This window comes from Octodon degus, unplaced genomic scaffold, assembly GCF_000260255.1.
Source record: "Octodon degus isolate 3935 unplaced genomic scaffold, OctDeg1.0 scaffold00007, whole genome shotgun sequence".
NCBI lineage: Eukaryota > Metazoa > Chordata > Mammalia > Rodentia > Octodontidae > Octodon > Octodon degus.
In genome coordinates, this window is record NW_004524583.1 from 15,889,891 (window position 1) to 15,902,996 (window position 13,106).

The window sequence follows — 13,106 nt, forward strand, 5'->3', positions numbered from 1 at the left end:
TGGTTTTGTATATTTGAAGTTGAAAGTTTTGGAACATTTGAAGGAGCAATGATAAGCTTAACTGACAGTGAAATTATTTCTCTACTTTAGGGCTATCTTTTCTCACCACTGAGACACCATGCCCAACACTTGCAAGTTAAAGGAGGAAAGGTTTCATTCCATAACTACAGGGCAGGACACCATGGCAGAGGGGCCTGGCAGAGGAGAACCAGTCCATGGCACGGCAGGTGAGGCAACCAGGAGCAATGAGCCTCCATTCAGACTGCAAGCCACACAACCTTAATACATATTCACACACTCTAGATTCAGCCACATCCAAAGGGCCCCACCTTAAGGCACATCTAGATACAAACCATAACAGGATAACATGATTCTTTTTTAGAGAAATTATAAACCCCTGGTAGCAAGTAAACTAGCTTACTTCATGCCCTATTTAACAACAACAAAGAATGAGTATTCTATATTATTCTAAACTCACTGTAGTGGTTAAAGTTTTTTAAAACATTTAAATGGTGCTCTTAATCTAATCTTACATTAGGAATCTAAGGCCCTATGTTAAGCACCTAGTTCAAGATAGTCATTGGCACAGTCGAATTTTATTTTATTTATTTGCAGTGAGAAATAAATGTATTTTTGACATTGTTACAGTGATTTATTATACTAGAAACATATTTGGCATAGTGTTAACAGTGCTTTAGTTTTTTTTCCATAATTTTATTGAGAAACAAATAGCAATGAGACAGTTTCAAGTCAAATTGGTAGGACAGTTTCAATAATTAACACGTTGTATACTCTTTTCCTAGTGGTTATTTGCTGTACAAGATGCAGACATGATATCCTATTTACAAACACTATTAGAACAAATCCCTCTGTTCATTAAGAGAATGTAACTAAATTGAATTTTGTTTTCTTTTTTTCTCATCTCTTTGTGTAATCAAATTGATTTGGAAAATCTCAGGACTGGTTTGGGCCAGGGAGATAGCTCACTGGAATAAGTATCTGTCTGGCAAGTGCAAAGTCCTGAGTTCAATCCCTGGAAAAAAAAAAAAAAAAGTCTCCCAGGGTCATATCAACAGAGGCAGCTTTCTTGAAACAATATCAATTGTATGATCAGATAACTAAGTCAAGAACTAATCATTTCAGGGTATTGGAGACTGTTATTTTTGTGGTCAAGAGAAGAAAGATATGAATTAAACTGGAATAGCAGTAATAATTCCCAGGCTTTGGCAACTAGATCTGACTCAAATTACCTGTGGGACTAGTTTTTTCTTGTGTAAAGTGAAAGAGCTGTAACTTATGTAAAGTTCCTTATACTGATAAAATTCTGTCATTTCCTATAAATTTTCTGCTGTCAAAAGCAACACTTAAAATATTTATCCTTAAAATGCGCAGTAAGGATTTAAATTGCACCATAGGGGAAAAACAGATTTTGAATTGAATTTACTTTGTTCATTACCAAAATGACAAGGGATGAGGATAAGGAGTTTCTAAGGACAATGAAGCATTTTTGACCACTTTTCCTATATTGACATGAGATAGAAAATTAAAGGCAACTCAATCAGAGTAAAAGGAGATCTCAGGAATGATAATATAAGTCAATATTTTATACCACACAGTGCATCAAGACTGAGACTCACTAATTAAATATCTAATTTAATATTGTTTACCAAGCCTCTACTAAACACCCAAGCATGGGGTTGGTTGGTTAAAATAAAAAGATAAACAAGACATAGGCTTGTGCCTCAAAGAGCTTACCATCTGGTTAGGGACAGAGCTGAGTAAATAGAAAATTGCAATTAAATGCTATGATAGAAGAAAGAGTTTAGAGCAGTGACTCCAAACTTGGCTCATCCTAGAATTTCCTGGGAGGCTTTTAAAAACTATAGATCCTTATCCCTCAGAGATCACAATTTAAATGATCTGGGGAAGGACCCAGGGAAATGCTATTTTTTTAAAGCTCATAAGGGGATTTAATACACAAACTTGAAAATAACTGGGATCAAAGGGCACTAAACTGAGTTCTTAAGAAAAATAGGCAATGGTCAAACAGGAAAGGAGACAAATCTTCCAACTTTGTGCATGGAGATAATAAAAGTCATGATACATCAGGGACACAGTATGTACAGTTAGTTCAGTATAGGGTATACGAAGGGAGGGGGACAATGAAAGATTAGTCCAGGGAGGAAGGTGGGGAGGCAGATCATCTATGGTCTGCAAAGGAATTTAGACTTGATAAAAGTTGGTGAGAAAAACAGTAGGGGAGTGACATGTTCTTTTTAGAACATCTTCAGGAGCACTGCAGAAAATGGATTAAGGGGACTGATAGCAAGGAGACCACTTAAAAGGCTATGATAAAAGAAGAAGAGGGCCTGAGCTTCATCAGTGGCTCTGGGAAAGGGGGAGATATTCAAGAACAAATTGCAAGGAGGGAGAATCAACAGGGCAATTGGATGTAGTTGGTGAGAGTAGGAGTAGCTAGAGAATATAATTTTCTTTATTTTGTAGATACTAATTTGCCAACAGTGAATCTGCCCCAGATAAAATACTTCATAGGTAAGGAAGAACCGTTTATAAATTTAATTACATATAGTGTGTTTTGAATCCAGTCATCTCAAATCCAAAAGCGAACAAAGTAATCAGGGCTATTTACAATCCCTCAATGACTAAATTCTTGACACACTTAAGGCCAGCCATCTAACATTTGCACCCAGATTAATGGGGGAGAGAGGAAAACAGCACTAAAACAATGGTTTGAGAGATTTTAAGTAACACAAATGGTTGTCTAGTCTCTAAATCTGTCCAAAGCACATGGAGTGAAATCCTTCTAATCATTCTGAGTTTCATCTGAGAGTGACCTCGTAAAAACGTGCCTCCCTCCTAGATCACCACACTTTCTTTAGCTTCTTATTCTGTGCAGGCATTTGATTCCAGAATTTTCTAAAAAAGAAAAAGGAAAAAAGACAGCTCAAACAATGAGTGTAGATCTTCTAAAAATTATTAAATTAGGATGCATGTTTACAACTCCAGGACTGGGGATATAGCTCAGCAGTATAAATACCTGCCTGGCAAGCGCAAGGTCCTAAGTTTGATCCCAAGTACCAAAAGAAAAAAAACTTCGTTGAAGACCTTAGGGTGAGCTTTGTACCCAAAAATAGCTGGAAAGTAATCAGTCTTGAAAACTAGAGATCAGGGCTGGCGAGATAGTTCAATGGACTAAGTGCCTGCTTTGGCAAGCTCATGGACCAGGGTTTGATCCTGGTCCCACACTGTGCCAGCCCCGCCCCTGCGGCATGCTGAGCTGGTGACCAATTCCAGGTGTGGTTGTGTGCACCTACAATCCCAGGACTGGGGAAGCTGAAAACTGAGTCCAATCTGCGTAGTGAAGAGACCCTGTACCAAATACATAAAATGAAGAAAGAAAAGAAAGGAAGGAGAGGGAGAGAGGGAGGGAGGGAGGGAGAGAGGGAATGAAGGAAGGAAGGAAGGAAGGAAGGAAGGAAAGAGAAAGAAAGAAAGAAAGAAAAGAAAGAAAGAAAGAAAGAAAGAAAGAAAGAAAGAAAGAAAGAAAGAAAAGAAAAGAAAAGAAAAGAAAACTAGCCTTGCTTCACCTGTCAGCAGATTACTGCTGGCATTTTTGATGTCTAGTTTTCAAGGCTAATTATTTTCTGGATTAGGTCTGGTTTGGGGGGAAAAGGTCCAGTAAAGCTCTTATCTAGCATGGCCCTTGCTTGGGCTGGTTAGCAATCCCCAACAGTACCCCCCCCCGAAAAAGACACATTACAAGAATCTTTATCAACTATTCAATCCTTTAAGATAGGGAATTTTTTTAAAAAGTCATTCTTACCATATTGGGTTTATTTCTGTCAAAACATGTTTTGCTCATAGTTGTGGTGTCTGTAGTACCTGATGGAAAACAGGAAAATAAGAGCTTCTTTTGAGAAAAGAATGTACATATTGAGTTGTGAAACTACTAACATCCACTGCTTGGCTATAAAGAAAGACCAACTCAAGGCTTTTATAGGTAAATGAATACAACTAAAGACCATACTCATAAGTGAAACAAACCAGACTCTCACGCATCCTCTCCCTAGGGTATGAAACTGAAAGAGTACAATCCAAAAGTTATAATAGACATTGTGAAAGGGAAAGAAACTACTCTAAGAGGAAAGAATAACTGGGAAAGAAGAGAACGAAGAAAAGGGAGGAATATATACAGTAGCTAAGATAATTTTACTACTAATTTCTATTCACTGAAAGGAGCAGTTTGTACTTACATTGTTTTGAACAATTTTGCATGTCTATATCTGGTAGTCTGACCAACTACTCGACATAACTATGCAATATAATAACCCTTGTTAATTTCCTATCTTGTTTTGAAATTCTATATAATTTCCATTTTTTAATTTAAAATAAAACTACTAGCATCCATCAAAATACCTAATTGTCTTATTGTAGGAAAGACTAATATAAATTTTCTAATTGTTTTAGAAAATGAAGCATGATTTTAAAGTGGTCCTTTTATTTTCTGTTGAAAACTTATGCCCTTGTGTGGGGGAAGCATTTGAGCACTACATGCAAAAAAGAACAACTTGAGTCTACAAAGTGTACTTTTTAAAAATTCTTTTTAATCTTTTATTTATTTACTTATTTGGTCAGGGTCTCACTATGCAGCTTAGACTCATAGTGATCCTCTTGTCTCAACCTCCCCAGCGCTGGATTATAGGTGTGCACCACCACACCGGCCCGGCATGGCACATCCCAGGGTTCCAGGGCCACATTGGATCCAGGTCCTTGTACTTGTCAGGCATACACTTAGACCACTGAGCTATCTCCCCAGCCCCTACAAAGTGTACTAGAATTCTAATATACCACTTAAATGAGGATGTGAAATGATAAATGCCATATCTACACTTAAATAACCCAGACATCTGTTTTATGAGAAAGATCAATTCTGATTAGTAGAAAGCAAAAGATAAAGGTGAGGATGGGGGAAGAGATAGGAAGACAGGGAGAAAGATTTGGCACAGGCTAAGAGGGAGAAGAGAGATGATAACGGAGTAAGAGAGAATTGTAAGGTGCTAAGTAGACTGTTCACCTAGGCTGCAGTTACCAGGCTAAAGTATAAGACTGTTAAATTCAAATTTCAATAAACACCAATAGTTGTCAGTATCAGTATGTCCCATGTAATATTTAGAACACACTGATACCAAAACTACTGTTTCTCTGAAATTGAAATTTAACCAAATAGTATCTTTTTATTAAATATGATTCCCCCATCCTAGACATCCTCTGTCCTGAGTGTGCAGTGCAGATAAGAAGAATTTATTGACGGCACTAAAATACTAAAATAATTCTGATATTAATGAGGAGGCAGTTTAGACATTAAAGCTTCAAAATTTATATTTAGGAGGAAAAAAGGCTTCTAGTTTCTCCCTGGACTTGTGTGAGGCTCTATGAGAAGCAAATAACGACCTAACTTAGAAATTAGGCTAGGGCCATCGAGGTAGCCCAGTGCTCTAAAGCACCTGCTTAGGCAAGCTTAGGTTCAGGGGACCAAGGTTCCATCACAGGAACCACATGCTGCGCCAGCCCCACCCTCAGGGTGGGCTGAGCTAATGAAAGAAAGAAAGAAAGAAAGAAAGAAAGAAAGAAAGAAAGAAAGAAAGAAAGAAAGAAAGAAAGAAAGAAAGAAAGGAAGAAAGAAAGAAAGAAAGAAAGTCTTGTAAAGTACTAATCCTACAACTTTAAAATTCAGTGGGTTCAAGTTGCCTAAGAACATAAAATCCTGTACTTGAGAGTAAAACTACTTATTGAGGACCCAGAGTGAAGGTAGCTGTGATTTTCTGCCCCTGACTTTCAACGTTTTAGCTTAATGCTACTATTTTTCTTTCAGAAGCATCTGCTAAAGTGTATTGCGGCTATCAGGAAGAGTAATAGTAAAGAGAATTTAATGTCAAAGGTGGGAAGAATGGCTTCCTTTCAGAGCAGAGGATTACTGATTAAATAACATGTCAAGAGTATTCACTTCCCCTCTAGGGGCTTTCATCTAAATTCCTGAGTGAAACATAATATCCACACCCAACCCTCAGGTTCTTCTCCAAAGAACTTTTTGTTTTTTCAAGGAGCTAAAGAAAATGCCCAGACTTGGGGACATGAAAGAAGGTTGTCAAAATCAAGTGTCTTACTTATTACAAGTTATATTATTACTGAAGTTAAATTTCATCTTTAGACACTAGCAGATATACAGAGAAATTCAGCTGAATTTAGACATTGCTTGGTGCATGTGCTCTCTAAGATAGGTGACTGTGCCTGTTGTCCCTGAGTCAAACTATAATTTTATATCAGTAGGAAAGGGCTCCTTAAATGTGACTTGTTTCTGGAAAGATCCAAAAAAAGGATTTCTCCCCACCCCCAGTATAAACAGAAAAGTATTTCTTTTAGAAGACTAGGTGATGCAGATACGCTAGGCAGAGAAGACTCTCAGTGGTAAGGCTATATTCAGGCCTAAGCAGAATTCTTAAGCAGAGCTTGCTTGAATTATAACAGTCAGTAATATTTGCCAAACAAGTAAATCACACCACTGCAACTCAGCCAACCAGCACGTGGCATGGGGAGGAGGGATTCTTGGCTGAGACCATCAGGGTAGAACCTCCTTCTAACTGGGAAATGCCTTGGACTGAAAGGCCTATATCCCGATTTGCTGGTAGCTGTGTCCAAAATTGCATATCACCTGTTCTCTAAAACAGGTTTATAAATTCACTTCTTTTGAAATTGAAGGAAAAAAAAATTTAGAGCACTATTAAGTACTTAAACTCAATCCCTGTGCAATTTCCCATTTTTACTTAAATCACCTAATCGCCCAGTTTATCCTATGGTGGAGAGAAACAGAATACTGGAGGAAATGGCCATGATTGTTTTTGGAGTGGAGATTCCTGAAGCTCAGGGAGTAGAATAATAAAAGTATTATATGGATTAGATGGTATATAATTTAATCAAGGCTGTCAGTAGTATATCTTGGTGCCATAGAGCATGACATAAATCATACATAGGGGGATTTTTTTTTTCTTTTTAAATTGAGTATATAAATGTGACACATTTTGACCTAAGGGTAATAGAAATCAGCCTGTTTCACAGCCCCTTCAGGGTTCTTGAATTACTTTTTAAGGTAGACTTGAAGCCTAGATGTGGCTGGTGCCACCTGCTGGAGAAATGCCGAACTACATGTATCTCAATCCATTTTGTAACCACGTTTTCTTTGCTGTGGAAAAAATTATAACCTTTGGGGAGGGAAAATTGTTCTTCATCAGCAGGGGATAATACCTTCAATAGCTGATAAGTTTGATATAAATCACAGCTTTTAGGGCTTGAAAAGGCATGAGGAATCCTGTACTTCAACACTGCCATTATATGGCATAGTCTAGAACAACTAAGCTTTGCATATGGACTAAGCCTAGTTTCTCTGACTGTTTCTTGTTCTGTAATTTGTGTTGCATAGAATCACAGTAAAAGTTATAAAAACTGGAAAGTTTTTAACATGCTCAATAAAATGCTGTATTTTTGTTTGTTTGTTTTTAATGTATTTTAAAGGGATGGGGAAATGGCTCAGTGGAGTAGTGGAGTAAGCACTTCCCTGGCAAGCACAAGGGCCTGAGTTCAATCCCCAGTTCCACCAATAAAACAAACAAACAAACAAAAAACCCTACTATTTTTAATGTATTTTGTATAGGGCATCACTACACAGCTCAGACTCAAGTAATCCTTCTGTTTTCAGCCTCCCTAGCACTGAGATTACAGGCCTGGGGCACCATGCCTGGTCTCTGTAGTGGGCTCTGGGTGCCCGGGGGCGGGACCAGAGCCACATATGGTATGCGGGATTGGACATGGTCCCTGTGCTTGCCTAAACAGGCGCTTAGTCCGCTGAGCTATCTCACCGGCCCTCTGGTTGTTTTAGTCATAGAAAAACCTGAAATTAAATGATTTGATCAGGTCACATAATTGGTAGCTTCCAGAGCAGGGCCTCCAACTCATATATCTGACTCTAAATCCAGTGCTTTTTTTTCAATAAATTATAACTTCTCAAAATATGGTGAGGTGATTTTAGGTACAACTTGGATAAATTGAGATGGTATTGAAACTGTAAATTACAGAGGAAAAATGATTCCCTTTTTGATACTTTTAAAATTTGATGGCATCAAGGAGAAAGTACCAATTTTGATGCTCGTTTTCTTTAAAATTCTGTCTGGCATCTCATCTTTGAAAATCAAACAGGCCTCAGGCTTGCCTTTCTTGTTAGAACATTAAAATTTTGGTTTTTATATGCTTATTAAGTTTATTCTCTCAGTATGGGAAACTATACTGGTTTTTTTCATTTAAAATAATAATGTACATTTTATTTTTGAAGAATGCATTTACGGAAAAAGAAGTTACTCTAAAGAGCAAAAATTGAAAAAACAATAGTCCAAGCAGCATATAAAGTCAAGAAACAAGGGGCTGGAGAGATGGCTCAGTAGAGTAAGTGCTTCCCTGGCAAGTGCAAGGGTCTTAGTTCAATCCCTGGTTCCACAAAAAGAAAAAAAAAAGAAACACTACACACCACCAAATCACAGTGTATCCGTCATACCATTGTTGATAATAATCTCTTAGTATGATTTCTTTTAAAATTCTTCCATCATGATCGCTAATATTCATTTTAATAATCAAACTCTAGAGATTATAAAATAAGCAAATATTTAGCACTCTATTAGTTTACAGATACACTTGGGCTCAAACAAACCCTGAAGTTTTGAATATATGTGTAGAAAATGCAATCGTTGCATGACCAATGCTGCGTGAATACATAAGAAATCATGGGCTGGTGAGTCAGCTATGTTAGTTTGTGGTAGCTGAATGATATTGTATTTTTTCTTCCTTTCTCTTTGTATTTATTTTTGTTTTATTTATTTACTTTTCTCATACCAGAGATTGAACTAAAGACCTTTGGGCTGATCTATAGTCCCATCTACAGTCTTTTTTATTTTTTATTTTGAGACAGCATCTTGCTGGGTCTTGTGATCCTCCTACCTCAGCTTCTTCCTGGAGTGCTGGGATTATAGGTGTATACCAGGTAAAGCCCTATCTTTTAGTTCTTTAGGATTATAAAACAAGACAAGAAGAAAAAGGTGTTAATCTGTGGGTGGGTCATCCTAGTTAAATTGAGCCCATATTCTGCCAGCAAGGGAAGAAATTTGTGGATGCATTCAAGTTTAATGGAATCCTTCACTCTATACTAATCTGGGCTTAAATCTGGAATTTAAAAACTTCTGGATCTTTATATTGATCCCTTGGATTATTTTAGCTTTTTTTTTTAATGAGATAAACTACCTCTTCATAACCCTCTGTCCCTCCGTCTTTTTAAAAAAGATTTATTTATTTGTTTATTTATTTATTTCGTATAGGGTCTCACTATGTAGCTCAGACTCATAGTGATCCTCCTCTCTCAACCTCCCCAGTGCTGGGATTATAGCACCACCATGCCTGGTTTCATAGGCCATCAGGGTATGCCTGGGCTTTCGGGGCAAGCACAACATGTGGTAGGGGCCAGCACAGCATGCATTACCAGGGATCGAACCCGGGTCCTTGTCCTTGCTAAGCACACCCTTAGATCCCCGAGCTAGCTCCCCAATGCTCCTCTTTTTAATTTGTATCTTAACGACTTTCTATTGCTTCTGGTTTCATTCCATGGTTTTTCTTTCTTTGTGCTGTCCAATTCGATGTCTATCCCCTAATCTTCTGCTCTGAAGTAGTAGTCTACTACAATAAGGTACATGAAATGAAACAACTCCAGTTCATAGAAAAGTGAAAGATGAGATGAAACTAATATTTCATGTGAACTCTGTTATCATTTATATATGCTAAGTACCAGATATATTACTTTATCTTTACAAAGGTAAGCCTAATTTCCTTCAAGGAGAATTCCTTAGTATAAGAGCTTTTGCTACTTCTACTAATCATGATAATGAAAACTTTTATGATTACACCACTAACATTTAACTTTCTATGTGCTAGGCATTGTATTACAATCAATGGATTCTCCACTGTTAACAAAACAAAACCTCAAACTGTGTACAGATGTTATTCTACTTACCTTGGGACCTTGGAAGATTTAACAATACTTGCTTTGGCTTAAAATTCTGCTGTAAATACAGTGATAATTTCAGGTCACTAGCCTTCTGGAAGTTCTTCAGGGCTTCAATTCTCAATTCAATCACTTTTCCATGAAAGTCACTCTGAAAGGGAACATTTTTCAAAACTAGTCAGGTAATATTAGCTTCTTAAATTCACTGTTACCTGAAAGATTGTTATGCAGAAGTTTAAAAGCAAGCCACTTATGGTCAATCTTTTAAAATTGGGCAAGTATCTCCCCCCTCACACACACCTCACCCTGTTTCTGATAGAACAAAATCAAGGACAGAAGAAGAAATACTATTTATTCCAGTTAAGATAAAGCTAGAGATAGATCACTTAGGCCATCTCCTGATGGTACATTTCTTTTAGCAGAACAGCTTGTAACCCAAGATGAAGAGATTGGGATTAAACTATAATACATTGTATTACATGAGCAAAATTGCATCCCATGTCCAGGCTTGGAAGACTTTAATACCTGAAGGCTGTTGGCTTGTTCCTGATACTTGACCCATTCCATTTTCCTCTGTTTCTTTTCCTGATGGAAGAAAGAGCCTCTGGGTGATAAAGTAAATTGAGATAAAAAAAAAATCAGTTTTCTCAGTTTTCTGCAATAACCTTGTAGTGAAATTATGCTGTCATAGATTCACTATTAGGTTAGCTTCAATTGCAAAATCATCTTAATTTGCTTCCTCTGTGAAATCCACTCCCTCAAAGCTAGAAGGTAAATGAACAGGCCATTTTCTGTGAATAAGATAGTTATTGGAAAATGAGATGCAAATAAAATACCCCCAAGTCAGTTTTGCAAGTGAAGTTAACAAGTGTTCTGATATCGCATAGCTACCGTGGAGCAGTCATCTCTGAGGTAGCTTTTCTAGCTCTGTCCTAGCTAAAATGATTTCCCAGAGACTTGTGATGACACAGTACCTCAGACACTATAGCCCAGGGGAATCAAATTGCTTATAAAAATCTGTTTGGTTCAGGAATATGTCATCGTTAAGTTCCACAAAACTACCTTCCTTATCTCTTTTACTTTCTATGTAAATGATATCTCTAATTCATTTTTAGCTTTTCAGATGACAAGGGGGATTTAGGAACCTGGGCTGAAAGTAGCACTAAAGGAATAGCACCATGAAAAATTGTGTTTTCTTGGGAAACCATAAATTGAACAAATCCTAAAAGCCTGGATCCTGCCTGTCTGCCTACCTAAATTAGCCTTGATCAACAGGCTGTTTCCTGTACTTGGCATTCTAAGTACATGCAGTACACTTACCGTTCCATCCTGTAAGTCTGCTGTGGTTTTCATCTGTGGTGCTTCTTGTTGACCATGAAGTTCTTCTGTCTCGAAGGTCTGTGGAGAGACATTATGGCAAATCTTTAAATTAGAAGGAAAAAATGAGAGAAATGAAAAACCCGTATGAGTCAAGGTTCTTGGTTTCTGCCAGTTGGCAACTTCTCAGGGACCAACATGGAAGCTGTACTACATACCAAAGGGAATATAGAATATAGTGAGACCTTCCCTTTGTTACTGTCTCAGTTACTTTTCTCTCGCTGCTGGTACAAAATACCTGAGTCTCAAAATTAAGGAAGGAAAAGTTTATTTAGCTCACAGTTTATGGAGGTTTCAGTCTATGACCAGCTGGCTCCAAGCACAGTGGGACATGGCAGAGGGCAGCAGTTTATGGTGTCAGAAAACAAAACAAAAGCAAAAAGGGAGGAACCAGTGGCAGCAGCAGCAGAAGAGGCAAGCCTCTCTCCCTTCATTATGGTGTATTGAGGGTGTCTGCCCCAGGGTGGGTGTAGCACTCACACCCGTTATCCCAGCACTGGATTATGAAGTAATCACGTCCTCTAGAAGACTGCCCCCATTACTATATGAGGCTTTGGGGGGTGGGGACAAACAGACACAAGCCATAACAGGTACCTTACAATGATAAAATCTATTAATGGAACCCTTAGTTCATGTCAATCACTAAGCTACTTACTATAGTTTACTATTTTACTATGTTATAATCATTTTTAGGTTACTTGCACAGGACTTCTTTTATTTTCCTTTCAAAGATGAGGAAATTGAGACTTGGAAAGGTTAAGTCATTTAGGATTATACAGTGACAGACCTGGAGTTTAACCAGATCTTTCTGGCTCTAAAACCTATGTTCCTAGCCACTGTCCATAGTGTTCTTTTCCATTTCTCCTTATTCAAGAATGGGCAGGATGAGCCAGATGTGGCAGCATACACTGTTAACTACAGCACTTGGGCAGGAGGATTGCTGCCCTTCCTTAGCTAGCCTGGGCTACATAGTGAGTTCAATGCTTGCTTGAAGTGCATAGTAAGATCCTCTCTCAAAAAATAAATAAAATTAAATAAATAAAAGGAAAGTCCATTACAAGCTAAGTTGTGTGGATATCCCTTACAAAAAACAGTTTGGGAGCTCTAGATTGTGCTGGATTTCCTATCATAAGGCCTCAAGAACTTAAGAACTAATATTTCTGGTAGTTCACATAACTAACCTCTAACTGCAGCTGAGAACAAGGAGCATATCTCAGCATAAAGTACAGGACTTGGAGGTATCTTGCTTATTTTTGGAAAGGTGAGATGAAAAAGCAGGTTATATCACCTGCTTATATCACAAGACACAATCTACTCTTCTAGTTGCATAGTCCATGAAAAAGCACAGAAGTGCCAGGGGATAGTCCACAGAGGAGTTTCTTTTCCTGGTTTCTCAACCAAAAAACAAAGCCCTAAACCATCATTATAATGAAGTGATTGTTGTGAAATTATTGAATTAGGCATTAGAATTAGATATCCATTAGTTCACTCATTCAACTTTCATTTGTTGATTCTGTGCTATGTTCAAGCATCGTGACCAATGTCAGGTATTCAAGCAGAGCAACCAAGTTGCAGAAGGGGGAACAGGGACAAGAATATATATATATATATATAT

At 37.7% G+C, this 13,106-nt stretch overlaps 1 protein-coding gene across 2 annotated transcripts in view; it reads right to left on the reverse strand.

Moving 5' to 3' along the window:
* Positions 1-2,733: 2,733 nt before the first annotated feature.
* Positions 2,734-13,106, reverse strand: part of LOC101578562 (putative coiled-coil domain-containing protein 196) — a 13,767-nt gene continuing 3,394 nt past the window's right edge. For both annotated transcript variants that reach the window (XM_023703867.1, XM_023703863.1), the window contains 5 exons: positions 11,435-11,512; positions 10,640-10,699; positions 10,124-10,265; positions 3,845-3,903; positions 2,734-2,937 (listed from right to left, as the gene is read on the reverse strand). In XM_023703867.1, the coding sequence (XP_023559635.1) occupies positions 2,905-2,937; positions 3,845-3,903; positions 10,124-10,265; positions 10,640-10,699; positions 11,435-11,512 (372 nt within the window). In that variant the 3' untranslated portion in view covers positions 2,734-2,904. The remainder of the gene's footprint in view (positions 2,938-3,844; positions 3,904-10,123; positions 10,266-10,639; positions 10,700-11,434; positions 11,513-13,106) is intronic.